Raw genomic sequence first — 26,701 nt, 5'->3', positions numbered from 1 at the left:
TGGTGTGTGTGTGTGTGTGTGTGTGTATGGTGTGTGTGTGTGTGTGTGTGTGTGTGTGTGTGTGTGTGGTGTGTGTGACAGGCCATTAGTCAGACTAGAAAGGGGTGTGTGTGTCTGATGTCTCGGAGGGTCAACAGCTATTTACTCTCTAGATGGTCTGTGGTGATAACGCTGTCTGAGGCGATAACGCTGTCTGAGGCGATAACGCTGTCTGAGGCGATAACGCTGTCTGAGGCGATAACGCTGTCTGAGGCGATAACGCTGTCTGAGGCGATAACGCTGTCTGAGGCGATAACGCTGTCTGAGGCGATAACGCTGTCTGAGGCGATAACGCTGTCTGAGGCGATAACGCTGTCTGAGGCGATAACGCTGTCTGAGGCGATAACGCTGTCTGAGGCGATAACGCTGTCTGAGGCGATAACGCTGTCTGAGGCGATAACGCTGTCTGAGGCGATAACGCTGTCTGAGGCGATAACGCTGTCTGAGGCGATAACGCTGTCTGAGGCGATAACGCTGTCTGAGGCGATAACGCTGTCTGAGGCGATAACGCTGTCTGAGGCGATAACGCTGTCTGAGGCGATAACGCTGTCTGAGGCGATAACGCTGTCTGAGGCGATAACGCTGTCTGAGGCGATAACGCTGTCTGAGGCGATAACGCTGTCTGAGGCGATAACGCTGTCTGAGGCGATAACGCTGTCTGAGGCGATAACGCTGTCTGAGGCGATAACGCTGTCTGAGGCGATAACGCTGTCTGAGGCGATAACGCTGTCTGAGGCGATAACGCTGTCTGAGGCGATAACGCTGTCTGAGGCGATAACGCTGTCCGAGGCGATAACGCTGTCCGAGGCGATAACGCTGTCCGAGGCGATAACGCTGTCCGAGGCGATAACGCTGTCCGAGGCGATAACGCTGTCCGAGGGGATAACGCTGTCTGAGGTGATAACGCTGTAACGCTGTCTGAGGTGATAACGCTGTCTGAGGTGATAACGCTGTCTGAGGTGATAACGCTGTCTGAGGTGATAACGCTGTCTGAGGTGATAACGCTGTAACGCTGTCTGAGGCGATAACGCTGTCTGAGGTGATAACGCTGTCTGAGGTGATAACGCTGTAACGCTGTCTGAGGTGATAACGCTGTCTGAGGCGATAACGCTGTCTGAGGTGATAACGCTGTCTGAGGCGATAACGCTGTCTGAGGTGATAACGCTGTCTGAGGCGATAACGCTGTCTGAGGTGATAACGCTGTAACGCTGTCTGAGGCGATAACGCTGTCTGAGGCGATAACGCTGTCTGAGGCGATAACGCTGGCTGAGGCGATAACGCTGTCTGAGGCGATAACGCTGTCTGAGGTGATAACGCTGTCTGAGGCGATAACGCTGTCTGAGGCGATAACGCTGTCTGAGGCGATAACGCTGTCTGAGGCGATAACGCTGTCTGAGGCGATAACGCTGTCTGAGGCGATAACGCTGTCTGAGGTGATAACGCTGTCTGAGGTGATAACGCTGTCTGAGGTGATAACGCTGTCTGAGGTGATAACGCTGTCTGAGGTGATAACGCTGTCTGAGGTGATAACGCTGTCTGAGGTGATAACGCTGTCTGAGGTGATAACGCTGTCTGAGGTGATAACGCTGTCTGAGGTGATAACGCTGTCTGAGGTGATAACGCTGTAACGCTGCCTGAGGTGATAACGCTGTCTGAGGTGATAACGCTGTCTGAGGTGATAACGCTGTCTGAGGTGATAACGCTGTCTGAGGTGATAACGCTGTCTGAGGCGATAACGCTGTCTGAGGCGATAACGCTGTCTGAGGCGATAACGCTGTCTGAGGCGATAACGCTGTCTGAGGCGATAACGCTGTCTGAGGCGATAACGCTGTCTGAGGCGATAACGCTGTCTGAGGCGATAACGCTGTCTGAGGCGATAACGCTGTCTGAGGCGATAACGCTGTCTGAGGCGATAACGCTGTCTGAGGCGATAACGCTGTCTGAGGCGATAACGCTGTCTGAGGCGATAACGCTGTCTGAGGCGATAACGCTGTCTGAGGCGATAACGCTGTCTGAGGCGATAACGCTGTCTGAGGCGATAACGCTGTCTGAGGCGATAACGCTGTCTGAGGCGATAGCGCTGTCTGAGGCGATAACGCTGTCTGAGGCGATAACGCTGTCTGAGGCGATAACGCTGTCTGAGGCGATAACGCTGTCTGAGGCGATAACGCTGTCTGAGGCGATAACGCTGTCTGAGGCGATAACGCTGTCTGAGGTGATAACGCTGTCTGAGGCGATAACGCTGTAACGCTGTCCGAGGTGATAACGCTGTCTGAGGCGATAACGCTGTCTGAGGCGATAACGCTGTCTGAGGCGATAACGCTGTCTGAGGTGATAACGCTGTCTGAGGTGATAACGCTGTCTGAGGCGATAACGCTGTCTGAGGCGATAACGCTGTCTGAGGCGATAACGCTGTCTGAGGCGATAACGCTGTCTGAGGCGATAACGCTGTCTGAGGCGATAACGCTGTCTGAGGTGATAACGCTGTCTGAGGCGATAACGCGGTCTGAGGCGATAACGCGGTCTGAGGCGATAACGCTGTCTGAGGCGATAACGCTGGCTGAGGCGATAACGCTGTCTGAGGCGATAACGCTGTCTGAGGCGATAACGCTGTCTGAGGCGATAACGCTGTCTGAGGCGATAACGCTGTCTGAGGCGATAACGCTGTCTGAGGCGATAACGCTGTCTGAGGCGATAACGCTGTCTGAGGCGATAACGCTGTCTGAGGCGATAACGCTGTCTGAGGGGATAACGCTGTCTGAGGTGATAACGCTGTCTGAGGTGATAACGCTGTCTGAGGCGATAACGCTGTCTGAGGCGATAACGCTGTCTGAGGCGATAACGCTGTCTGAGGCGATAACGCTGTCTGAGGCGATAACGCTGTCTGAGGCGATAACGCTGTCTGAGGCGATAACGCTGTCTGAGGCGATAACGCTGTCTGAGGCGATAACGCTGTCTGAGGCGATAACGCTGTCTGAGGCGATAACGCTGTCTGAGGCGATAACGCTGTCTGAGGCGATAACGCTGTCTGAGGCGATAACGCTGTCTGAGGCGATAACGCTGTCTGAGGCGATAACGCTGTCTGAGGCGATAACGCGGTCTGAGGCGATAACGCGGTCTGAGGCGATAACGCTGTCTGAGGCGATAACGCTGTCTGAGGCGATAACGCTGTCTGAGGCGATAACGCTGTCTGAGGCGATAACGCTGTCTGAGGCGATAACGCTGTCTGAGGCGATAACGCTGTCTGAGGCGATAACGCTGTCTGAGGCGATAACGCTGTCTGAGGCGATAACGCTGTCTGAGGCGATAACGCTGTCTGAGGCGATAGCGCTGTCTGAGGCGATAGCGCTGTCTGAGGCGATAACGCTGTAACGCTGTCCGAGGCGATAACACTGTCTGAGGTGATAACGCTGTCTGAGGTGATAACGCTGTCTGAGGCGATAACGCTGTAACGCTGTCCGAGGTGATAACGCTGTCTGAGGCGATAACGCTGTCTGAGGCGATAACGCTGTCTGAGGCGATAACGCTGTCTGAGGCGATAACGCTGTCTGAGGCGATAACGCTGTCTGAGGCGATAACGCTGTCTGAGGCGATAACGCTGTCTGAGGCGATAACGCTGTCTGAGGCGATAACGCTGTCCGAGGTGATAACACTGTCTGAGGTGATAACGCTGTCTGAGGTGATAACGCTGTCTGAGGCGATAACGCTGTAACGCTGTCCGAGGTGATAACGCTGTCTGAGGCGATAACGCTGTCTGAGGCGATAACGCTGTCTGAGGTGATAACGCTGTCTGAGGTGATAACGCTGTCTGAGGTGATAACGCTGGCTGAGGCGATAACGCTGTCTGAGGCGATAACGCTGTCTGAGGCGATAACGCTGTCTGAGGCGATAACGCTGTCTGAGGCGATAACGCTGTCTGAGGCGATAACGCTGTCTGAGGCGATAACGCTGTCTGAGGCGATAACGCTGTCTGAGGCGATAACGCTGTCTGAGGCGATAACGCTGTCTGAGGGGATAACGCTGTCCGAGGTGATAACGCTGTCTGAGGTGATAACGCTGTCTGAGGTGATAACGCTGTCTGAGGCGATAACGCTGTCTGAGGCGATAACGCTGTCTGAGGCGATAACGCTGTCTGAGGCGATAACGCTGTCTGAGGCGATAACGCTGTCTGAGGTGATAACGCTGTCTGAGGTGATAACGCTGTCTGAGGTGATAACGCTGTCTGAGGTGATAACGCTGTCTGAGGTGATAGCGCTGTCTGAGGCGATAACGCTGTCTGAGGCGATAACGCTGTATCGCTGTCCGAGGTGATAACGCTGTCCGAGGCGATAACGCTGTCTGAGGCGATAACGCTGTCTGAGGTGATAACGCTGTCTGAGGCGATAACGCTGTAACGCTGTCTGAGGTGATAACGCTGTCTGAGGCGATAACGCTGTCTGAGGCGATAACGCTGTATGAGGCGATAACGCTGTCTGAGGCGATAACGCTGTCTGAGGCGATAACGCTGTCTGAGGCGATAACGCTGTCTGAGGCGATAACGCTGTCTGAGGCGATAACGCTGTCTGAGGCGATAACGCTGTCCGAGGCGATAACGCTGTCTGAGGTGATAACGCTGTCTGAGGTGATAACGCTGTCTGAGGCGATAACGCTGTCTGAGGCGATAACGCTGTCTGAGGCGATAACGCTGTCTGAGGCGATAACGCTGTCTGAGGCGATAACGCTGTCTGAGGTGATAACGCTGTCTGAGGTGATAACGCTGTCTGAGGTGATAACGCTGTCTGAGGTGATAACGCTGTCTGAGGTGATAGCGCTGTCTGAGGCGATAACGCTGTCTGAGGCGATAACGCTGTATCGCTGTCCGAGGTGATAACGCTGTCCGAGGCGATAACGCTGTCTGAGGCGATAACGCTGTCTGAGGTGATAACGCTGTCTGAGGCGATAACGCTGTAACGCTGTCTGAGGTGATAACGCTGTCTGAGGCGATAACGCTGTCTGAGGCGATAACGCTGTATGAGGCGATAACGCTGTCTGAGGCGATAACGCTGTCTGAGGCGATAACGCTGTCTGAGGCGATAACGCTGTCTGAGGCGATAACGCTGGCTGAGGCGATAACGCTGTCTGAGGCGATAACGCTGTCTGAGGCGATAACGCTGTCTGAGGCGATAACGCTGTCTGAGGCGATAACGCTGTCTGAGGCGATAACGCTGTCCGAGGCGATAACGCTGTCCGAGGCGATAACGCTGTCCGAGGCGATAACGCTGTCCGAGGCGATAACGCTGTCCGAGGCGATAACGCTGTCTGAGGCGATAACGCTGTCTGAGGCGATAGCGCTGTCTGAGGCGATAACGCTGTCTGAGGCGATAACGCTGTCTGAGGCGATAACGCTGTCCGAGGCGATAACGCTGTCTGAGGCGATAACGCTGTCTGAGGCGATAACGCTGTCTGAGGCGATAACGCTGTCTGAGGTGATAACGCTGTCTGAGGCGATAACGCTGTAACGCTGTCCGAGGTGATAACGCTGTCTGAGGCGATAACGCTGTCTGAGGCGATAACGCTGTCTGAGGCGATAACGCTGTCTGAGGCGATAACGCTGTCTGAGGTGATAACGCTGTCTGAGGTGATAACGCTGTCTGAGGTGATAACGCTGTCTGAGGCGATAACGCTGTCTGAGGCGATAACGCTGTCTGAGGTGATAACGCTGTCTGAGGCGATAACGCGGTCTGAGGTGATAACGCTGTCTGAGGCGATAATGCTGTCTGAGGCGATAACGCTGTCTGAGGCGATAACGCTGTCTGAGGCGATAACGCTGTCTGAGGCGATAACGCTGTCTGAGGCGATAACGCTGTCTGAGGCGATAACGCTGTCTGAGGCGATAACGCTGTCTGAGGCGATAACGCTGTCTGAGGTGATAACGCTGTCTGAGGCGATAACGCTGTCTGAGGCGATAACGCTGTCCGAGGTGATAACACTGTCTGAGGTGATAACGCTGTCTGAGGTGATAACGCTGTCTGAGGCGATAACGCTGTAACGCTGTCCGAGGTGATAACGCTGTCTGAGGCGATAACGCTGTCTGAGGCGATAACGCTGTCTGAGGCGATAACGCTGTCTGAGGTGATAACGCTGTCTGAGGTGATAACGCTGTCTGAGGCGATAACGCGGTCTGAGGCGATAACGCTGTCTGAGGTGATAACGCTGTCTGAGGTGATAACGCTGTCTGAGGCGATAACGCTGGCTGAGGCGATAACGCTGGCTGAGGCGATAACGCTGTCTGAGGCGATAACGCTGTCTGAGGCGATAACGCTGTCTGAGGCGATAACGCTGTCTGAGGCGATAACGCTGTCTGAGGCGATAACGCTGTCTGAGGCGATAACGCTGTCTGAGGCGATAACGCTGTCTGAGGGGATAACGCTGTCCGAGGTGATAACGCTGTCCGAGGTGATAACGCTGTCTGAGGCGATAACGCTGTCTGAGGCGATAACGCTGTCTGAGGCGATAACGCTGTCTGAGGCGATAACGCTGTCTGAGGCGATAACGCTGTCTGAGGCGATAACGCTGTCTGAGGCGATAACGCTGTCTGAGGCGATAACGCTGTCTGAGGTGATAACGCTGTCTGAGGTGATAACGCTGTCTGAGGTGATAGCGCTGTCTGAGGCGATAACGCTGTCTGAGGCGATAACGCTGTCTGAGGCGATAACGCTGTATCGCTGTCCGAGGTGATAACGCTGTCCGAGGTGATAACGCTGTCTGAGGCGATAACGCTGTCTGAGGTGATAACGCTGTCTGAGGCGATAACGCTGTAACGCTGTCTGAGGTGATAACGCTGTCTGAGGTGATAACGCTGTCTGAGGTGATAACGCTGTCTGAGGCGATAACGCTGTATGAGGCGATAACGCTGTCTGAGGCGATAACGCTGTCTGAGGCGATAACGCTGTCTGAGGCGATAACGCTGTCTGAGGCGATAACGCTGTCTGAGGCGATAACGCTGTCTGAGGCGATAACGCTGTCTGAGGCGATAACGCTGTCCGAGGCGATAACGCTGTCTGAGGCGATAACGCTGTCTGAGGCGATAACGCTGTCCGAGGCGATAACGCTGTCCGAGGCGATAACGCTGTCCGAGGCGATAACGCTGTCTGAGGCGATAACGCTGTCCGAGGCGATAACGCTGTCCGAGGCGATAACGCTGTCTGAGGCGATAACGCTGTCTGAGGCGATAGCGCTGTCTGAGGCGATAACGCTGTCTGAGGCGATAACGCTGTCTGAGGCGATAACGCTGTCCGAGGCGATAACGCTGTCTGAGGCGATAACGCTGTCTGAGGCGATAACGCTGTCTGAGGCGATAACGCTGTCTGAGGTGATAACGCTGTCTGAGGCGATAACGCTGTAACGCTGTCCGAGGTGATAACGCTGTCTGAGGCGATAACGCTGTCTGAGGCGATAACGCTGTCTGAGGCGATAACGCTGTCTGAGGCGATAACGCTGTCTGAGGTGATAACGCTGTCTGAGGTGATAACGCTGTCTGAGGCGATAACGCTGTCTGAGGCGATAACGCTGTCTGAGGCGATAACGCTGTCCGAGGCGATAACGCTGTCTGAGGCGATAACGCTGTCTGAGGCGATAACGCTGTCTGAGGTGATAACGCTGTCTGAGGCGATAACGCGGTCTGAGGTGATAACGCTGTCTGAGGTGATAATGCTGTCTGAGGCGATAACGCTGTCTGAGGCGATAACGCTGTCTGAGGCGATAACGCTGTCTGAGGCCATAACGCTGTCTGAGGCGATAACGCTGTCTGAGGCGATAACGCTGTCTGAGGCCATAACGCTGTCTGAGGCGATAACGCTGTCTGAGGCGATAACGCTGTCTGAGGCGATAACGCTGTCTGAGGCGATAACGCTGTCTGAGGCGATAACGCTGTCTGAGGCGATAACGCTGTCCGAGGCGATAACGCTGTCTGAGGCGATAACGCTGTCTGAGGCGATAACGCTGTCTGAGGTGATAACGCTGTCTGAGGCGATAACGCGGTCTGAGGCGATAACGCTGTCTGAGGCGATAATGCTGTCTGAGGCGATAACGCTGTCTGAGGCGATAACGCTGTCTGAGGCGATAACGCTGTCTGAGGCGATAACGCTGTCTGAGGCGATAACGCTGTCTGAGGCGATAACGCTGTCTGAGGCGATAACGCTGTCTGAGGCGATAACGCTGTCTGAGGCGATAACGCTGTCTGAGGCGATAACGCTGTCTGAGGCGATAACGCTGTCTGAGGCGATAACGCTGTCTGAGGTGATAACGCTGTCTGAGGCGATAACGCTGTCTGAGGCGATAACGCTGTCTGAGGCGATAACGCTGTCTGAGGCGATAACGCTGTCTGAGGGGATAACGCTGTCTGAGGGGATAACGTTGTCTGAGGTGATAACGCTGTCTGAGGTGATAACGCTGTCTGAGGCGATAACGCTGTCTGAGGCGATAACGCTGTCTGAGGCGATAACGCTGTCTGAGGCGATAACGCTGTCTGAGGCGATAACGCTGTCTGAGGCGATAACGCTGTCTGAGGCGATAACGCTGTCTGAGGCGATAACGCTGTCTGAGGCGATAACGCTGTCTGAGGTGATAACGCTGTCTGAGGTGATAACGCTGTCTGAGGTGATAGCGCTGTCTGAGGCGATAACGCTGTCTGAGGTGATAACGCTGTCTGAGGCGATAACGCTGTATCGCTGTCCGAGGTGATAACGCTGTCTGAGGTGATAACGCTGTCTGAGGCGATAACGCTGTCTGAGGTGATAACGCTGTCTGAGGCGATAACGCTGTAACGCTGTCTGAGGTGATAACGCTGCCTGAGGCGATAACGCTGTCTGAGGCGATAACGCTGTCTGAGGTGATAACGCTGTCTGAGGCGATAACGCTGTCTGAGGCGATAACGCTGTCTGAGGCGATAACGCTGTCTGAGGCGATAACGCTGTCTGAGGCGATAACGCTGTCTGAGGCGATAACGCTGTCTGAGGCGATAACGCTGTCTGAGGCGGTAACGCTGTCTGAGGCGATAACGCTGTCTGAGGCGATAACGCTGTCTGAGGCGATAACGCTGTCTGAGACGATAACGCTGTCTGAGGCGATAACGCTGTCTGAGGCGATAACGCTGTCTGAGGCGATAACGCTGTCTGAGGCGATAACGCGGTCTGAGGCGATAACGCGGTCTGAGGCGATAACGCTGTCTGAGGCGATAACGCTGTCTGAGGCGATAACGCTGTCTGAGGCGATAACGCTGTCTGAGGCGATAACGCTGTCTGAGGCGATAACGCTGTATGAGGCGATAGCGCTGTCTGAGGCGATAGCGCTGTCTGAGGCGATAACGCTGTCTGAGGCGATAACGCTGTCTGAGGCGATAACGCTGTAACGCTGTCCGAGGCGATAACACTGTCTGAGGTGATAACGCTGTCTGAGGTGATAACGCTGTCTGAGGCGATAACGCTGTAACGCTGTCCGAGGTGATAACGCTGTCTGAGGCGATAACGCTGTCTGAGGCGATAACGCTGTCTGAGGCGATAACGCTGTCTGAGGCGATAACGCTGTCTGAGGCGATAACGCTGTCTGAGGCGATAACGCTGTCTGAGGCGATAACGCTGTCTGAGGCGATAACGCTGTCTGAGGCGATAACGCTGTCCGAGGCGATAACACTGTCTGAGGTGATAACGCTGTCTGAGGTGATAACGCTGTCTGAGGCGATAACGCTGTAACGCTGTCCGAGGTGATAACGCTGTCTGAGGCGATAACGCTGTCTGAGGCGATAACGCTGTCTGAGGCGATAACGCTGTCTGAGGCGATAACGCTGTCTGAGGCGATAACGCTGTCTGAGGCGATAACGCTGTCTGAGGCGATAACGCTGTCTGAGGCGATAACGCTGTCTGAGGCGATAGCGCTGTCTGAGGCGATAGCGCTGTCTGAGGCGATAACGCTGTCTGAGGCGATAACGCTGTAACGCTGTCCGAGGCGATAACGCTGTCTGAGGTGATAACGCTGTCTGAGGTGATAACGCTGTCTGAGGCGATAACGCTGTAACGCTGTCCGAGGTGATAACGCTGTCTGAGGTGATAACGCTGTCTGAGGTGATAACGCTGTCTGAGGTGATAACGCTGTCTGAGGTGATAACGCTGTCTGAGGCGATAACGCTGTCTGAGGCGATAACGCTGTCTGAGGCGATAACGCTGTCTGAGGCGATAACGCTGTCTGAGGCGATAACGCTGTCTGAGGCGATAACGCTGTCTGAGGCGATAACGCTGTCTGAGGCGATAACGCTGTCTGTCTGAGGCGATAACGCTGTTTGAGGCGATAACGCTGTCTGAGGCGATAACGCTGTCTGAGGCGATAACGCTGTCTGAGGCGATAACGCTGTCTGAGGCGATAACGCTGTCTGAGGCGATAGCGCTGTCTGAGGCGATAGCGCTGTCTGAGGCGATAACGCTGTCTGAGGCGATAACGCTGTAACGCTGTCCGAGGCGATAACGCTGTCTGAGGTGATAACGCTGTCTGAGGTGATAACGCTGTCTGAGGCGATAACGCTGTAACGCTGTCCGAGGTGATAACGCTGTCTGAGGCGATAACGCTGTCTGAGGTGATAACGCTGTCTGAGGTGATAACGCTGTCTGAGGCGATAACGCTGTCTGAGGCGATAACGCTGTCTGAGGCGATAACGCTGTCTGAGGTGATAACGCTGTCTGAGGCGATAACGCGGTCTGAGGTGATAACGCGGTCTGAGGTGATAACGCGGTCTGAGGTGATAACGCGGTCTGAGGTGATAACGCTGTCTGAGGTGATAACGCGGTCTGAGGTGATAACGCTGTCTGAGGTGATAACGCTGTCTGAGGCGATAACGCTGTCTGAGGCGATAACGCTGTCTGAGGCGATAACGCTGTCTGAGGCGATAACGCTGTCTGAGGCGATAACGCTGTCTGAGGCGATAACGCTGTCTGAGTCGATAACGCTGTCCGAGGCGATAACGCTGCCCGAGGCGATAACGCTGCCCGAGGCGATAACGCTGCCCGAGGCGATAACGCTGCCCGAGGCGATAACGCTGTCCGAGGCGATAACGCTGTCCGAGGCGATAACGCTGTCCGAGGCGATAACGCTGTCCGAGGCGATAACGCTGTCCGAGGCGATAACGCTGTCCGAGGCGATAACGCTGTCCGAGGCGATAACGCTGTCCGAGGCGATAACGCTGTCCGAGGCGATAACGCTGTCCGAGGCGATAACGCTGTCTGAGGCGATAACGCTGTCTGAGGTGATAACGCTGTAACGCTGTCTGAGGCGATAACGCTGTCTGAGGCGATAACGCTGTCTGAGGCGATAACGCTGTCTGAGGCGATAACGCTGTCTGAGGTGATAACGCTGTCTGAGGCGATAACGCTGTCTGAGGCGATAACGCTGTCTGAGGCGATAACGCTGTCTGAGGCGATAACGCTGTCTGAGGCGATAACGCTGTCTGAGGCGATAACGCTGTCTGAGGCGATAACGCTGTCTGAGGCGATAACGCTGTCTGAGGCGATAACGCTGTCTGAGGCGATAACGCTGTCTGAGGCGATAACGCTGTCTGAGGTGATAACGCTGTAACGCTGTCTGAGGTGATAACGCTGTCTGAGGCGATAACGCTGTCTGAGGTGATAACGATGTCTGAGGTGATAACGCTGTCTGAGGCGATAACGCTGTCTGAGGCGACAACGCTGTCTGAGGCGATAACGCTGTCCGAGGCGATAACGCTGTCCGAGGCGATAACGCTGTCTGAGGCGATAACGCTGTCTGAGGCGATAACGCTGTCTGAGGCGATAACGCTGTCTGAGGCGATAACGCTGTCTGAGGCGATAACGCTGTCTGAGGCGATAACGCTGTCTGAGGCGATAACGCTGTAACGCTGTCCGAGGTGATAACGCTGTCTGAGGTGATAACGCTGTCTGAGGTGATAACGCTGTCTGAGGCGATAACGCTGTCTGAGGCGATAACGCTGTCTGAGGCGATAACGCTGTCTGAGGCGATAACGCTGTCTGTCTGAGGCGATAACGCTGTTTGAGGCGATAACGCTGTCTGAGGCGATAACGCTGTCTGAGGCGATAACGCTGTCTGTCTGAGGCGATAACGCTGTTTGAGGCGATAACGCTGTCTGAGGCGATAACGCTGTCTGAGGCGATAACGCTGTCTGAGGCGATAACGCTGTCTGAGGCGATAACGCTGTCTGAGGCGATAGCGCTGTCTGAGGCGATAGCGCTGTCTGAGGCGATAACGCTGTCTGAGGCGATAACGCTGTAACGCTGTCCGAGGCGATAACGCTGTCTGAGGTGATAACGCTGTCTGAGGTGATAACGCTGTCTGAGGCGATAACGCTGTAACGCTGTCCGAGGTGATAACGCTGTCTGAGGCGATAACGCTGTCTGAGGTGATAACGCTGTCTGAGGTGATAACGCTGTCTGAGGCGATAACGCTGTCTGAGGCGATAACGCTGTCTGAGGCGATAACGCTGTCTGAGGTGATAACGCTGTCTGAGGCGATAACGCGGTCTGAGGTGATAACGCGGTCTGAGGTGATAACGCTGTCTGAGGTGATAACGCGGTCTGAGGTGATAACGCTGTCTGAGGTGATAACGCGGTCTGAGGTGATAACGCTGTCTGAGGTGATAACGCTGTCTGAGGCGATAACGCTGTCTGAGGCGATAACGCTGTCTGAGGCGATAACGCTGTCTGAGGCGATAACGCTGTCTGAGGCGATAACGCTGTCTGAGGCGATAACGCTGTCTGAGTCGATAACGCTGTCCGAGGCGATAACGCTGCCCGAGGCGATAACGCTGCCCGAGGCGATAACGCTGCCCGAGGCGATAACGCTGCCCGAGGCGATAACGCTGCCCGAGGCGATAACGCTGTCCGAGGCGATAACGCTGTCCGAGGCGATAACGCTGTCCGAGGCGATAACGCTGTCCGAGGCGATAACGCTGTCCGAGGCGATAACGCTGTCCGAGGCGATAACGCTGTCCGAGGCGATAACGCTGTCCGAGGCGATAACGCTGTCCGAGGCGATAACGCTGTCTGAGGCGATAACGCTGTCTGAGGTGATAACGCTGTAACGCTGTCTGAGGCGATAACGCTGTCTGAGGCGATAACGCTGTCTGAGGCGATAACGCTGTCTGAGGCGATAACGCTGTCTGAGGTGATAACGCTGTCTGAGGCGATAACGCTGTCTGAGGCGATAACGCTGTCTGAGGCGATAACGCTGTCTGAGGCGATAACGCTGTCTGAGGCGATAACGCTGTCTGAGGCGATAACGCTGTCTGAGGCGATAACGCTGTCTGAGGCGATAACGCTGTCTGAGGCGATAACGCTGTCTGAGGCGATAACGCTGTCTGAGGCGATAACGCTGTCTGAGGCGATAACGCTGTCTGAGGTGATAACGCTGTAACGCTGTCTGAGGTGATAACGCTGTCTGAGGCGATAACGCTGTCTGAGGTGATAACGATGTCTGAGGTGATAACGCTGTCTGAGGCGATAACGCTGTCTGAGGCGATAACGCTGTCTGAGGCGATAACGCTGTCCGAGGCGATAACGCTGTCCGAGGCGATAACGCTGTCCGAGGCGATAACGCTGTCTGAGGCGATAACGCTGTCTGAGGCGATAACGCTGTCTGAGGCGATAACGCTGTCTGAGGCGATAACGCTGTCTGAGGCGATAACGCTGTCTGAGGCGATAACGCTGTCTGTCGCGATAACGCTGTCTGAGGCGAAAACGCTGTCTGAGATGATAACGCTGTCTGAGGTGATAACGCTGTAACGCTGTCTGAGGTGATAACGCTGTCTGAGGTGATAACGCTGTCTGAGGCGATAACGCTGTCTGAGGTGATAACGCTGTCTGAGGCGATAACGCTGTCTGAGGCGATAACGCTGTCTGAGGCGATAACGCTGTCTGAGGCGATAACGCTGTCTGAGGCGATAACGCTGTCCGAGGCGATAACGCTGTCTGAGGTGATAACGCTGTCTAAGGGGATAACGCTGTAACGCTGTCTGAGGTGATAACGCTGTCTGAGGTGATAACGCTGTCAGAGGCGATAACGCTGTCTGAGGCGATAACGCTGTCTGAGGCGATAACGCTGTAACGCTGTCTGAGGTGATAACGCTGTAACGCTGTCTGAGGCGATAACGCTGTCTGAGGTGATAACGCTGTCTGAGGTGATAACGCTGTCTGAGGTGATAACGCTGTCTGAGGTGATAACGCTGTAACGCTGTCTGAGGTGATAACGCTGTAACGCTGTCTGAGGTGATAACGCTGTAACGCTGTCTGAGGTGATAACGCTGTCTGAGGTGATAACGCTGTCTGAGGCGATAACGCTGTCTGAGGCGATAACGCTGTCTGAGGCGATAACGCTGTCTGAGGCGATAACGCTGTCTGAGGCGATAACGCTGTCTGAGGCGATAACGCTGTCTGAGGCGATAACGCTGTCTGAGGTGATAACGCTGTCTGAGGTGATAACGCTGTCTGAGGTGATAACGCTGTCTGAGGTGATAACGCTGTCTGAGGTGATAACGCTGTAACGCTGTCTGAGGTGTTAACGCTGTCTGAGGTGATAACGCTGTCTGAGGCGATAACGCTGTCTGAGGCGATAACGCTGGCTGAGACGATAACGCTGGCTGAGACGCTAACGCTGTCTATTCTGCCTCGGTGTACTCTCTGTTTAGGGCCAAATAGCAGTCTAGTTTACTCAGATTTTTATTCATTCTTTCCCATGTGTCAAGTAATTATCTTTCTGTTTTCTCATAATGTGGTTGGGTCTAATTGTGTTGCTGTCCTGGGCTCGGTGGGGTCTGTTTGTGAACAGAGCCCCAGGACCAGCTCGCTTAGGGGACTCTTCTCCAGGTTCATCTCTCTGTAGGTGATGGCTGCCTGTGGGAATCGCTTCCTTTTAGGTGGTTGTAGAATTTAACGGCTCTTTTCTGGATTTTGATAATTAGCGGGTATCGTCCTAATGCTGCTCTGCATGCATTATTTGGTGTTTTATGTTGTACACAGAGGATATTTTAGCAGAATTCTGCCTGCAGAGTCTCAATTTGGTGTTTGTCCCATTTTGTGAATTCTTGGTTGGTGGCCTGGTCAAAAGTAGTGCGTTTCCTCTCTCCTCCTTACAGGACGTTACAACCTGATCTCTGGGTAGCTCCTTCTTCTTTAAATGTTCCCTTCATTTGACTGGGCAGGTTAGTTAAGAACAAATTCTTATTTTCAATTACAGCCTACCGGGGAACAGCGGGTTAACTGCCTTGTTCAGGGGCAGAACGACAGATTTTTACCTTGTCAGCTCAGGGATTCTTACTGGACATTACAGATAGGAGATCCTCTCACTGGGCCCTGTACGTGACAGATAGGAGATCCTCTCACTGGGCCCTGTACGTGACAGATAGGAGATCCTCTCACTGGGCCCTGTACGTGACAGATAGGAGATCCTCTCACTGGGCCCTGTACGTGACAGATAGGAGATCCTCTCACTGGGCCCTGTACGTGACAGATAGGATATATGAGATCCTCTCACTGGGCCCTGTACGTGACAGATAGGAGATCCTCTCACTGGGCCCTGTACGTGACAGGTAGGAGATCCTCTCACTGGGCCCTGTACGTGACAGATAGGAGATCCTCTCACTGGGCCCTGTACGTGACAGGTAGGAGATATGAGATCCTCTCACTGGGCCCTGTACGTGACAGATAGGAGATATGAGATCCTCTCACTGGGCCCTGTACGTGACAGATAGGAGATCCTCTCACTGGGCCCTGTACGTGACAGGTAGGAGATATGAGATCCTCTCACTGGACCCTGTACGTGACAGATAGGATATATGAGATCCTCTCACTGGGCCCTGTACGTGACAGATATGAGATATGAGATCCTCTCACTGGGCCCTGTACGTGACAGATAGGAGATCCTCTCACTGGACCCTGTACGTGACAGATAGGAGATATGAGATCCTCTCACTGGGCCCTGTACGTGACAGATAGGAGATCCTCTCACTGGGCCCTGTACGTGACAGGTAGGAGATATGAGATCCTCTCACTGGGCCCTGTACGTGACAGATATGAGATCCTCTCACTGGGCCCTGTACGTGACAGATAGGAGATCCTCTCACTGGGCCCTGTACGTGACAGATAGGAGATCCTCTCACTGGGCCCTGTACGTGACAGATAGGAGATCCTCTCACTGGGCCCTGTACGTGACAGATATGAGATCCTCTCACTGGGCCCTGTACGTGACAGATAGGAGATCCTCTCACTGGGCCCTGTACGTGACAGATAGGAGATCCTCTCACTGGGCCCTGTACGTGACAGATAGGAGATCCTCTCACTGGGCCCTGTACGTGACAGATAGGAGATCCTCTCACTGGGCCCTGTACGTGACAGATATGAGATCCTCTCACTGGGCCCTGTACGTGACAGATATGAGATCCTCTCACTGGGCCCTGTACGTGACAGATAGGAGATCCTCTCACTGGGCCCTGTACGTGACAGATAGGAGATATGAGATCCTCTCACTGGGCCCTGTACGTGACAGATAGGAGATCCTCTCACTGGGCCCTGTACGTGACAGATAGGAGATATGAGATCCTCTCACTGGGCCCTGTACGTGACAGATAGGAGATCCTCTCACTGGGCCCTGTACGTGACAGATAGGAGATATGAGATCCTCTCACTGGGCCCTGTACGTGACAGATAGGAGATCCTCTCACTGGGCCCAGAAAGTGACAGGTAGGAGATATGAGCTCCTCTCACTGGGCCCTGTACGTGACAGATAGGAGATATGAGATCCTCTCACTGGGCCCTGTACGTGACAGATAGGAGATATGAGATCCTCTCACTGGACCCTGTACGTGACAGATAGGAGATCCTCTCACTGGGCCCTGTACGTGACAGATAGGAGATATGAGATCCTCTCACTGGACCCTGTACGTGACAGATAGGAGATCCTCTCACTGGGCCCTGTACCTGACAGATAGGAGATCCTCTCACTGGGCCCTGTACGTGACAGATAGGATATATGAGATCCTCTCACTGGGCCCTGTACGTGACAGATAGGAGATCCTCTCACTGGGCCCTGTACGTGACAGATAGGATATATGAGATCCTCTCACTGGACCCTGTACGTGACAGATAGGAGATATGAGATCCTCTCACTGGGCCCTGTACGTGACAGATAGGAGATATGAGATCCTCTCACTGGGCCCTGTACGTGACAGATAGGAGATCCTCTCACTGGGCCCTGTACGTGACAGATAGGATATATGAGATCCTCTCACTGGGCCCTGTACGTGACAGATAGGAGATCCTCTCACTGGGCCCTGTACGTGACAGATAGGAGATCCTCTCACTGGGCCCTGTACGTGACAGGTAGGAGATATGAGATCCTCTCACTGGGCCCTGTACGTGACAGATATGAGATCCTCTCACTGGGCCCTGTACGTGACAGATATGAGATCCTCTCACTGGGCCCTGTACGTGACAGATAGGAGATCCTCTCACTGGGCCCTGTACGTGACAGATAGGAGATCCTCTCACTGGGCCCTGTACGTGACAGGTAGGAGATATGAGATCCTCTCACTGGGCCCTGTACGTGACAGATATGAGATCCTCTCACTGGGCCCTGTACGTGACAGATATGAGATCCTCTCACTGGGCCCTGTACGTGACAGATAGGAGATCCTCTCACTGGGCCCTGTACGTGACAGATAGGAGATCCTCTCACTGGGCCCTGTACGTGACAGGTAGGAGATCCTCTCACTGGGCCCTGTACGTGACAGATAGGAGATCCTCTCACTGGGCCCTGTACGTGACAGATAGGAGATCCTCTCACTGGGCCCTGTACGTGACAGATAGGAGATCCTCTCACTGGGCCCTGTACGTGACAGATATGAGATCCTCTCACTGGGCCCTGTACGTGACAGATATGAGATCCTCTCACTGGGCCCTGTACGTGACAGATAGGAGATCCTCTCACTGGGCCCTGTACGTGACAGATAGGAGATCCTCTCACTGGGCCCTGTACGTGACAGGTAGGAGATATGAGATCCTCTCACTGGGCCCTGTACGTGACAGATAATACATACTGGGTTGTGTTAGTACAGTTGTAATGCCCTGGCTGCATCCCAACGGCACCCTATTCCCTATAGCGTAGGGTACTACTTGGTACTAGTTAATGGCACCCTATTCCCTATAGCGTAGGGTACTACTCGGTACTAGTTTTCCATTTGGCTGATCTGGGATATTTGTGGTTTCTGGAGTTGTCCTCTGTATTCATCAGTGATTCAGAGGGTGTCTGACTGTCAACCACCTCTCCCCCAGACTACAGCCTCCCCCCCTGCTGTCTGGCTGGTCTAGACTACCTACCCCTCCCCCCCACCAGCTGACTACTGACCCCAGGGCCCTGGGGCAGAGGGAGAGAGACAGAGGAAGAGGGGCTGACTAGTCTATTGTCTGGAGGGAGGGAGAGCAGTGTGTCTGCACAGAAATGCATGCACTGACAACTTTATATCTCTCTGGATAAAAGCGTCTGCTAAATGACTCAAATTGAAATGTCTGGTCTGGTCTGGTGAAGGCCCCTTCACCACTTCCAGCAGACTGCTGGCCTGAGGGCCCCGGGAGAAGGAGAGAGGCTGGTCTACTGTCTGGAGGGAGAGAGAGAAGGAGAGAGGCTGACTGGTCTACTGTCTGGAGGGAGAGAGAGAAGGAGAGAGGCTGGCTGGTCTACTGTCTGGGGGGAGAGAGAGAAGGAGAGAGGCTGGCTGGTCTACTGTCTGGAGGGAGAGAGAGAAGGAGAGAGGCTGGCTGGTCTACTGTCTGGAGGGAGAGAGAGAAGGAGAGAGGCTGGCTGGTCTACTGTCTGGAGGGAGAGAGAGAAGGAGAGAGGCTGGTCTACTGTCTGGAGGGAGAGAGAGAAGGAGAGAGGCTGGCTGGTCTACTGTCTGGAGGGAGAGAGAGAAGGAGAGAGGCTGGCTGGTCTACTCTCTGGAGGGAGAGAGAGAAGGAGAGAGGCTGACTGGTCTACTGTCTGGAGGGAGAGAGAGAAGGAGAGAGGCTGACTGGTCTACTGTCTGGAGGGAGAGAGAGAAGGAGAGAGGCTGGCTGGTCTACTGTCTGGAGGGAGAGAGAGAAGGAGAGAGGCTGGCTGGTCTACTGTCTGGAGGGAGAGAGAGAAGGAGAGAGGCTGGTCTACTGTCTGGAGGGAGAGAGAGAAGGAGAGAGGCTGGTCTACTGTCTGGGGGGAGAGAGAGAAGGAGAGAGGCTGGCTGGTCTACTGTCTGGAGGGAGAGAGAGAAGGAGAGAGGCTGGCTGGTCTACTGTCTGGAGGGAGAGAGAGAAGGAGAGAGGCTGGTCTACTGTCTGGAGGGAGAGAGAGAAGGAGAGAGGCTGGTCTACTGTCTGGAGGGAGAGAGAGAAGGAGAGAGGCTGGCTGGTCTACTGTCTGGAGGGAGAGAGAGAAGGAGAGAGGCTGGTCTACTGTCTGGGGGGAGAGAGAGAAGGAGAGAGGCTGGCTGGTCTACTGTCTGGGGGGAGAGAGAGAAGGAGAGAGGCTGGCTGGTCTACTGTCTGGAGGGAGAGAGAGAAGGAGAGAGGCTGGCTGGTCTACTGTCTGGAGGGAGAGAGAGAAGGAGAGAGGCTGGCTGGTCTACTGTCTGGAGGGAGAGAGAGAAGGAGAGAGGCTGACTGGTCTACTGTCTGGAGGGAGAGAGAGAAGGAGAGAGGCTGGTCTACTGTCTGGAAGGAGAGAGAGAAGGAGAGAGGCTGGTCTACTGTCTGGAGGGAGAGAGAGAAGGAGAGAGGCTGGTCTACTGTCTGGAAGGAGGGAGAGAAGGAGAGAGGCTGGTCTACTGTCTGGAGGGAGAGAGAGAAGGAGAGAGGCTGGCTGGTCTACTGTCTGGAGGGAGAGAGAGAAGGAGAGAGGCTGGTCTACTGTCTGGAGGGAGAGAGAGAAGGAGAGAGGCTGGTCTACTGTCTGGAGGGAGAGAGAGAAGGAGAGAGGCTGGCTGGTCTACTGTCTGGAGGGAGAGAGAGAAGGAGAGAGGCTGGCTGGTCTACTGTCTGGAGGGAGAGAGAGAAGGAGAGAGGCTGACTGGTCTACTGTCTGGAGGGAGAGACAGAAGGAGAGAGGCTGACTGGTCTACTGTCTGGAGGGAGAGAGAGGCAGACACAGACAGACAGACAGACAGACAGACAGACAGACAGACAGACAGACAGACAGACAGACCTGGCTCTCAAGAGAAGACAGGCTATGTGCTCACTGCCAACAAAATGAGGTGGAAACTGAGCTGCACTTCCTAACCTCCTGCCAAATGTATGACCATATTAGAGACACATATTTCCCTCAGATTACACAGATCCCCAGAGAATTAGAAAACAAACCCAATTTTGATAAACTCCCATATCTACTGGGTGAAATACAACAGTGTGACATCTATAATAATAGTTAGACAAGATAAAAACAGTCATTCTTAGTTCATGAAGAGAAGAGGGTCAGTCTTAGTTCATGAAGAGGAGAGGGTCAGACTTAGTGGTCCTGTCTATAGCGGTTCTGTCTATAGTGGTCCTGTCTATAGCGGTCCTGTCTATAGTGGTCCTGTCTATAGCGGTCCTGTCTATAGTGGTCCTGTTTATAGCGGTCCTGTCTATAGCGGTCCTGTCTATAGCGGTCCTGTCTATAGCAGTCCAGTCTATAGCGGTCCTGTCTATAGCGGTCCTGTCTATAGCGGTCCTGTCTATAGCGGTCCTGTCTATAGCGGTCCTGTCTATAGCGGTCCTGTCTATAGCGGTCCTGTCTATAGCGGTCCTGTCTATAGCGGTCCTGTCTATAGCGTTCCTATCTATAGCGGTCCTGTCTATAGCGGTCCTGTCTATAGCGGTCCTGTCTATAGCGGTCCTGTCTATAGCGTTCCTATCTATAGCGGTCCTGTCTATAGCGGTCCTGTCTATAGCGGTCCTGTCTATAGCGGTCCTGTATCTATCTTCCTGTCTGTGTGGCCTGTAGACTGAAGCTCTCTGTATCTATCTTCCTGTCTGTGTGGCCTGTAGACTGAAGCTCTCTGAGTCTCTGTATCTATCATCCTGTCTGTGTGGCCTGTAGACTGATGCTCTATGTATCTATCTTCCTGTCTGTGTGGCCTGTAGAATGAAGCTCTCTGAGTCTCTGTATCTATCTTCCTGTCTGTGTGGCCTGTAGACTGAAGCTCTCTGAGTGTCTGAATGAGCTTCACATGTTGACCTCTGCTTCCACCTGGTGGGGGAAAGGAAAAATAACCCATCATCCCAATATATGCTTCCTTAATGCCGTCATCCAACATTTATTTAACTGGGCATGTCAGTGAAGAACAAATTCTTATTTTCAATGACGGCCTACCGGGGAACAGTGGGTTAACTGCCTTGTTCAGGGGAACAGTGGGTTAACTGCCTTGTTCAGGGGCAGAATGACAGATCTTGTCAGCTCGGGGATTCGATCTTGCAACCTTTCGGTTACTAGTCCAACGCTCTAAACCACTAGGCTACCTGCCGCCCCAAACGGTACCGAAAGACATTGACAGTGATTAATTATCAGTGTCTCTCCTCTCTGCCCTCCAGCTGTCCTGCAGTCTGCTCAGATCCTCAAACCTGTTGTCTCTCTCTCTCTCCGTCTCTCTCTCCGTCTCTCTCTCCGTCTCTCTCTCCGTCTCTCTCCGTCTCTGTCCTCCAGCGGTCCTGCAGTCTGCTCAGATCCTCATACCTGTTGTCTCTCTCTCTCTCCGTCTCTCTCTCCGTCTCTCTCTCCGTCTCTCTCCGTCTCTGTCCTCCAGCGGTCCTGCAGTCTGCTCAGATCCTCAAACCTGTTGTCTCTCTCTCCGTCTCTCTCTCTCTCTCTCTCTCTCTCTCTCTCCGTCTCTCTCTCCGTCTCTCTCTCCGTCTCTCTCTCCGTCTCTCTCTCCGTCTCTCTCCGTCTCTCTCCTCTGTGTCCTCCAGCGGTCCTCCAGTCTGCTCAGATCCTCAAACCTGTTGTCTCTCTCTCTCCGTGTCTCTCCTCTGTGTCCTCCAGCGGTCCTCCAGTCTGCTCAGATCCTCATCATCCTGGTCCTGATGACGGTAACGCTGCTGGTGATTGGCTGTCTGTTGAACCACTACAAACTGTCTGCCTGCTCCTTGACAACCAGACAGAGCCGGGCCCGGAGGCAAGCGCAACACCTACAGCAGGTCAGGACAGTGTGTCAGTGGGGGCTGCTGAGGGGAGGACGGCTCTTAATAATGTCCGGAACGGAGCGAACGGCACCAAACCCCTGGAAACCATGGAAACAGTGTGTTTGACGTGCCTGATTCCATTCCACCCGTTCCGCTCCAGTCATTACAACCAGCCTGTCCTCCCCAATTAAGGTGCCATCACCCTCCTGTGATTTCTCTGTGTGTGTGTGTGTGTGTGTGTGTGTGTGTGTGTGTGTGTGTGTGTGTGTGTGTGTGTGTGTGTGTGTGTGTGTGTGTGTGTGTGTGTGTGTGTGTGTGTGTGTGTGTGTGTGTGTGTGTGTGTGTGTGTGTGTGTGTGTGTGTGTGTGTGTGCGCGCACCTGTACACCAGACACCTGTCTAAACAGCTGCCCCTGTTCACCAGACACCTGTCTAGACAGCTGCCCCTGTACACCAGACACCTGTCTAGACAGCTGCCCCTGTTCACCAGACACCTGTCTGGACAGCTGCCCCTGTACACCAGACACCTGTCTAGACAGCTGCCCCTGTACACCAGACACCTGTCTAGACAGCTGCCCCTGTACACCAGACACCTGTCTAGACAGCTGCCCCTGTTCACCAGACACCTGTCTAGACAGCTGCCCCTGTACACCAGACACCTGTCTAGACAGCTGCCCCTGTACACCAAACACCTGTCTAGACAGCTGCCCCTGTACACCAGACACCTGTCTAGACAGCTGAACCTGTACACCAGACACTTGTCTAGACAGCTGCCCCTGTTGACCAGACACCTGTCTAGACAGCTGCCCCTGTTCACCAGACACCTGTCTAGACAGCTGCCCCTGTACACCGGACACCTGTCTAGACAGCTGCCCCTGTACACCAGACACCTGTCTAGACAGCTGCCCCTGTTCACCAGACACCTGTCTGGACAGCTGCCCCTGTACACCAGACACCAGTCTGGACAGCTGCCCCTGTACACCAGACACCTGTCTAGACAGCTGCCCCTGTTCACCAGACACCTGTCTAGACAGCTGCCCCTGTACACCGGACACCTGTCTAGACAGCTGCCCCTGTTCACCAGACACCTGTCTAGACAGCTGCCCCTGTTCACCAGACACCTGTCTAGACAGCTGCCCCTGTTCACCAGACACCTGTCTAGACAGCTGCCCCTGTACACCAAACACCTGTCTAGACAGCTGCCCCTGTACACCAGACACCTGTCTAGACAGCTGCCCCTGTACACCAGACACCTGTCTAGACAGCTGCCCCTGTACACCAGACACCTGTCTAGACAGCTGCCCCTGTACACCAGACACCTGTCTAGACAGCTGCCCCTGTACACCAGACACCTGTCTAGACAGCTGCCCCTGTACACCAGACACCTGTCTAGACAGCTGCCCCTGTACACCAGACACCTGTCTAGACAGCTGCCCCTGTACACCAGACACCTGTCTAGACAGCTGCCCCTGTACACCAGACACCTGTCCCTGTTCACCAGACACCTGTCTAGACAGCTGCTCCTGTACACCAGACACCTGTCTAGACAGCTGCCCCTGTACACCAGACACCTGTCTAGACAGCTGCCCCTGTACACCAGACACCTGTCTAGACAGCTGCCCCTGTACACCAGACACCTGTCTAGACAGCTGCCCCTGTACACCAGACACCTGTCTAGACAGCTGCCCCTGTACACCAGACACCTGTCTAGACAGCTGCCCCTGTACACCAGACACCTGTCTAGACAGCTGCCCCTGTACACCAGACACCTGTCTAGACAGCTGTCCCTGTTCACCAGACATCTGTCTAGACAGCTGCCCCTGTACACCAGACACTTGTCTAGACAGCTGCCCCTGTACACCAGACACCTGTCTAGACAGCTGCCCCTGTTCACCAGACACCTGTCTAGACAGCTGCCCCTGTACACCAGACACCTGTCTAGACAGCTGCCCCTGTACACCAGACACCTGTCTAGACAGCTGCCCCTGTACACCAGACACCTGTCTAGACAGCTGCCCCTGTACACCAGACACCTGTCTAGACAGCTGCCCCTGTACACCAGACACCTGTCTAGACAGCTGCCCCTGTACACCAGACACCTGTCTAGACAGATGCCCCTGTACACCAGACACCTGTCTAGACAGCTGCCCCTGTACACCAGACACCTGTCTAGACAGCTGCCCCTGTTCACCAGACACCTGTCTAGACAGCTGCCCCTGTACACCAGACACCTGTCTAGACAGCTGCCCCTGTACACCAGACACCTGTCTAGACAGCTGCCCCTGTACACCAGACACCTGTCTAGACAGATGCCCCTGTACACCAGACACCTGTCTAGACAGCTGCCCCTGTACACCAGACACCTGTCTAGACAGCTGCCCCTGTACACCAGACACCTGTCTAGACAGCTGCCCCTGTACACCAGACACCTGTCTAGACAGCTGTCCCTGTTCACCAGACACCTGTCTAGACAGCTGCCCCTGTACACCAGACACCTGTCTAGACAGCTGCCCCTGTACACCAGACACCTGTCTAGACAGCTGCCCCTGTACACCAGACACCTGTCTAGACAGCTGCCCCTGTACACCAGACACCTGTCTAGACAGCTGCCCCTGTACACCAGACACCTGTCTAGACAGCTGCCCCTGTACACCAGACACCTGTCTAGACAGCTGCCCCTGTACACCAGACACCTGTCTAGACAGCTGCCCCTGTACACCAGACACCTGTCCCTGTTCACCAGACACCTGTCTAGACAGCTGCTCCTGTACACCAGACACCTGTCTAGACAGCTGCCCCTGTACACCAGACACCTGTCTAGACAGCTGCCCCTGTACACCAGACACCTGTCTAGACAGCTGCCCCTGTACACCAGACACCTGTCTAGACAGCTGCCCCTGTACACCAGACACCTGTCTAGACAGCTGCCCCTGTACACCAGACACCTGTCTAGACAGCTGCCCCTGTACACCAGACACCTGTCTAGACAGCTGCCCCTGTACACCAGACACCTGTCTAGACAGCTGTCCCTGTTCACCAGACACCTGTCTAGACAGCTGCCCCTGTACACCAGACACTTGTCTAGACAGCTGCCCCTGTACACCAGACACCTGTCTAGACAGCTGCCCCTGTTCACCAGACACCTGTCTAGACAGCTGCCCCTGTACACCAGACACCTGTCTAGACAGCTGCCCCTGTACACCAGACACCTGTCTAGACAGCTGCCCCTGTACACCAGACACCTGTCTAGACAGCTGCCCCTGTACACCAGACACCTGTCTAGACAGCTGCCCCTGTACACCAGACACCTGTCTAGACAGCTGCCCCTGTACACCAGACACCTGTCTAGACAGCTGCCCCTGTACACCAGACACCTGTCTAGACAGCTGCCCCTGTACACCAGACACCTGTCTAGACAGCTGCCCCTGTACACCAGACACCTGTCTAGACAGCTGCCCCTGTACACCAGACACCTGTCTAGACAGCTGCCCCTGTACACCAGACACCTGTCTAGACAGCTGCCCCTGTACACCAGACACCTGTCTAGACAGCTGCCCCTGTACACCAGACACCTGTCTAGACAGCTGCCCCTGTACACCAGACACCTGTCTAGACAGCTGCCCCTGTACACCAGACACCTGTCTAGACAGCTGCCCCTGTACACCAGACACCTGTCTAGACAGCTGCCCCTGTACACCAGACACCTGTCTAGACAGCTGCCCCTGTACACCAGACACCTGTCTAGACAGCTGCCCCTGTACACCAGACACCTGTCTAGACAGCTGCCCCTGTACACCGGACACCTGTCTAGACAGCTGCCACTGTTCACCAGACACCTGTCTAGACAGCTGCACCTGTTCACCAGACACCTGTCTAGACAGCTGCCCCTGTACACCAGACACCTGTCTAGACAGCTGCCCCTGTACACCAGACACCTGTCTAGACAGCTGCCCTGTACACCAGACACCTGTCTAGACAGCTGCCCCTGTACACCAGACACCTGTCTAGACAGCTGCCCCTGTACACCAGACACCTGTCTAGACAGCTGCCCCTGTACACCAGACACCTGTCTAGACAGCTGCCCCTGTACACCAGACACCTGTCTAGACAGCTGCCCCTGTACACCAGACACCTGTCTAGACAGCTGCCCCTGTACACCAGACACCTGTCCCTGTTCACCAGACACCTGTCTAGACAGCTGCTCCTGTACACCAGACACCTGTCTAGACAGCTGCCCCTGTACACCAGACACCTGTCTAGACAGCTGCCCCTGTACACCAGACACCTGTCTAGACAGCTGCCCCTGTACACCAGACACCTGTCTAGACAGCTGCCCCTGTACACCAGACACCTGTCTAGACAGCTGCCCCTGTACACCAGACACCTGTCTAGACAGATGCCCCTGTACACCAGACACCTGTCTAGACAGCTGCCCCTGTACACCAGACACCTGTCTAGACAGCTGCCCCT

The 26,701-nt window shown here is 54.5% G+C and overlaps 1 protein-coding gene across 1 annotated transcript in view; it reads left to right on the top strand.

Moving 5' to 3' along the window:
• The window catches only part of LOC129837355 (low-density lipoprotein receptor class A domain-containing protein 4-like), a 56,023-nt gene that overhangs the window by 14,252 nt on the left and 15,070 nt on the right, over window positions 1–26,701 (top strand). The window contains exon 2 of the mRNA XM_055903454.1: window positions 22,093–22,247. Within this exon, the coding sequence (XP_055759429.1) occupies window positions 22,093–22,247 (155 nt within the window). The remainder of the gene's footprint in view (window positions 1–22,092; window positions 22,248–26,701) is intronic.

Source organism: Salvelinus fontinalis, chromosome 38 (genome assembly GCF_029448725.1).
Source record: "Salvelinus fontinalis isolate EN_2023a chromosome 38, ASM2944872v1, whole genome shotgun sequence".
In the NCBI taxonomy this organism is placed as follows: Eukaryota; Metazoa; Chordata; class Actinopteri; order Salmoniformes; family Salmonidae; genus Salvelinus; species Salvelinus fontinalis.
Note: the sequence above shows the minus strand (reverse complement) of the source record. Positions and strands in the feature narration are given on the sequence as shown.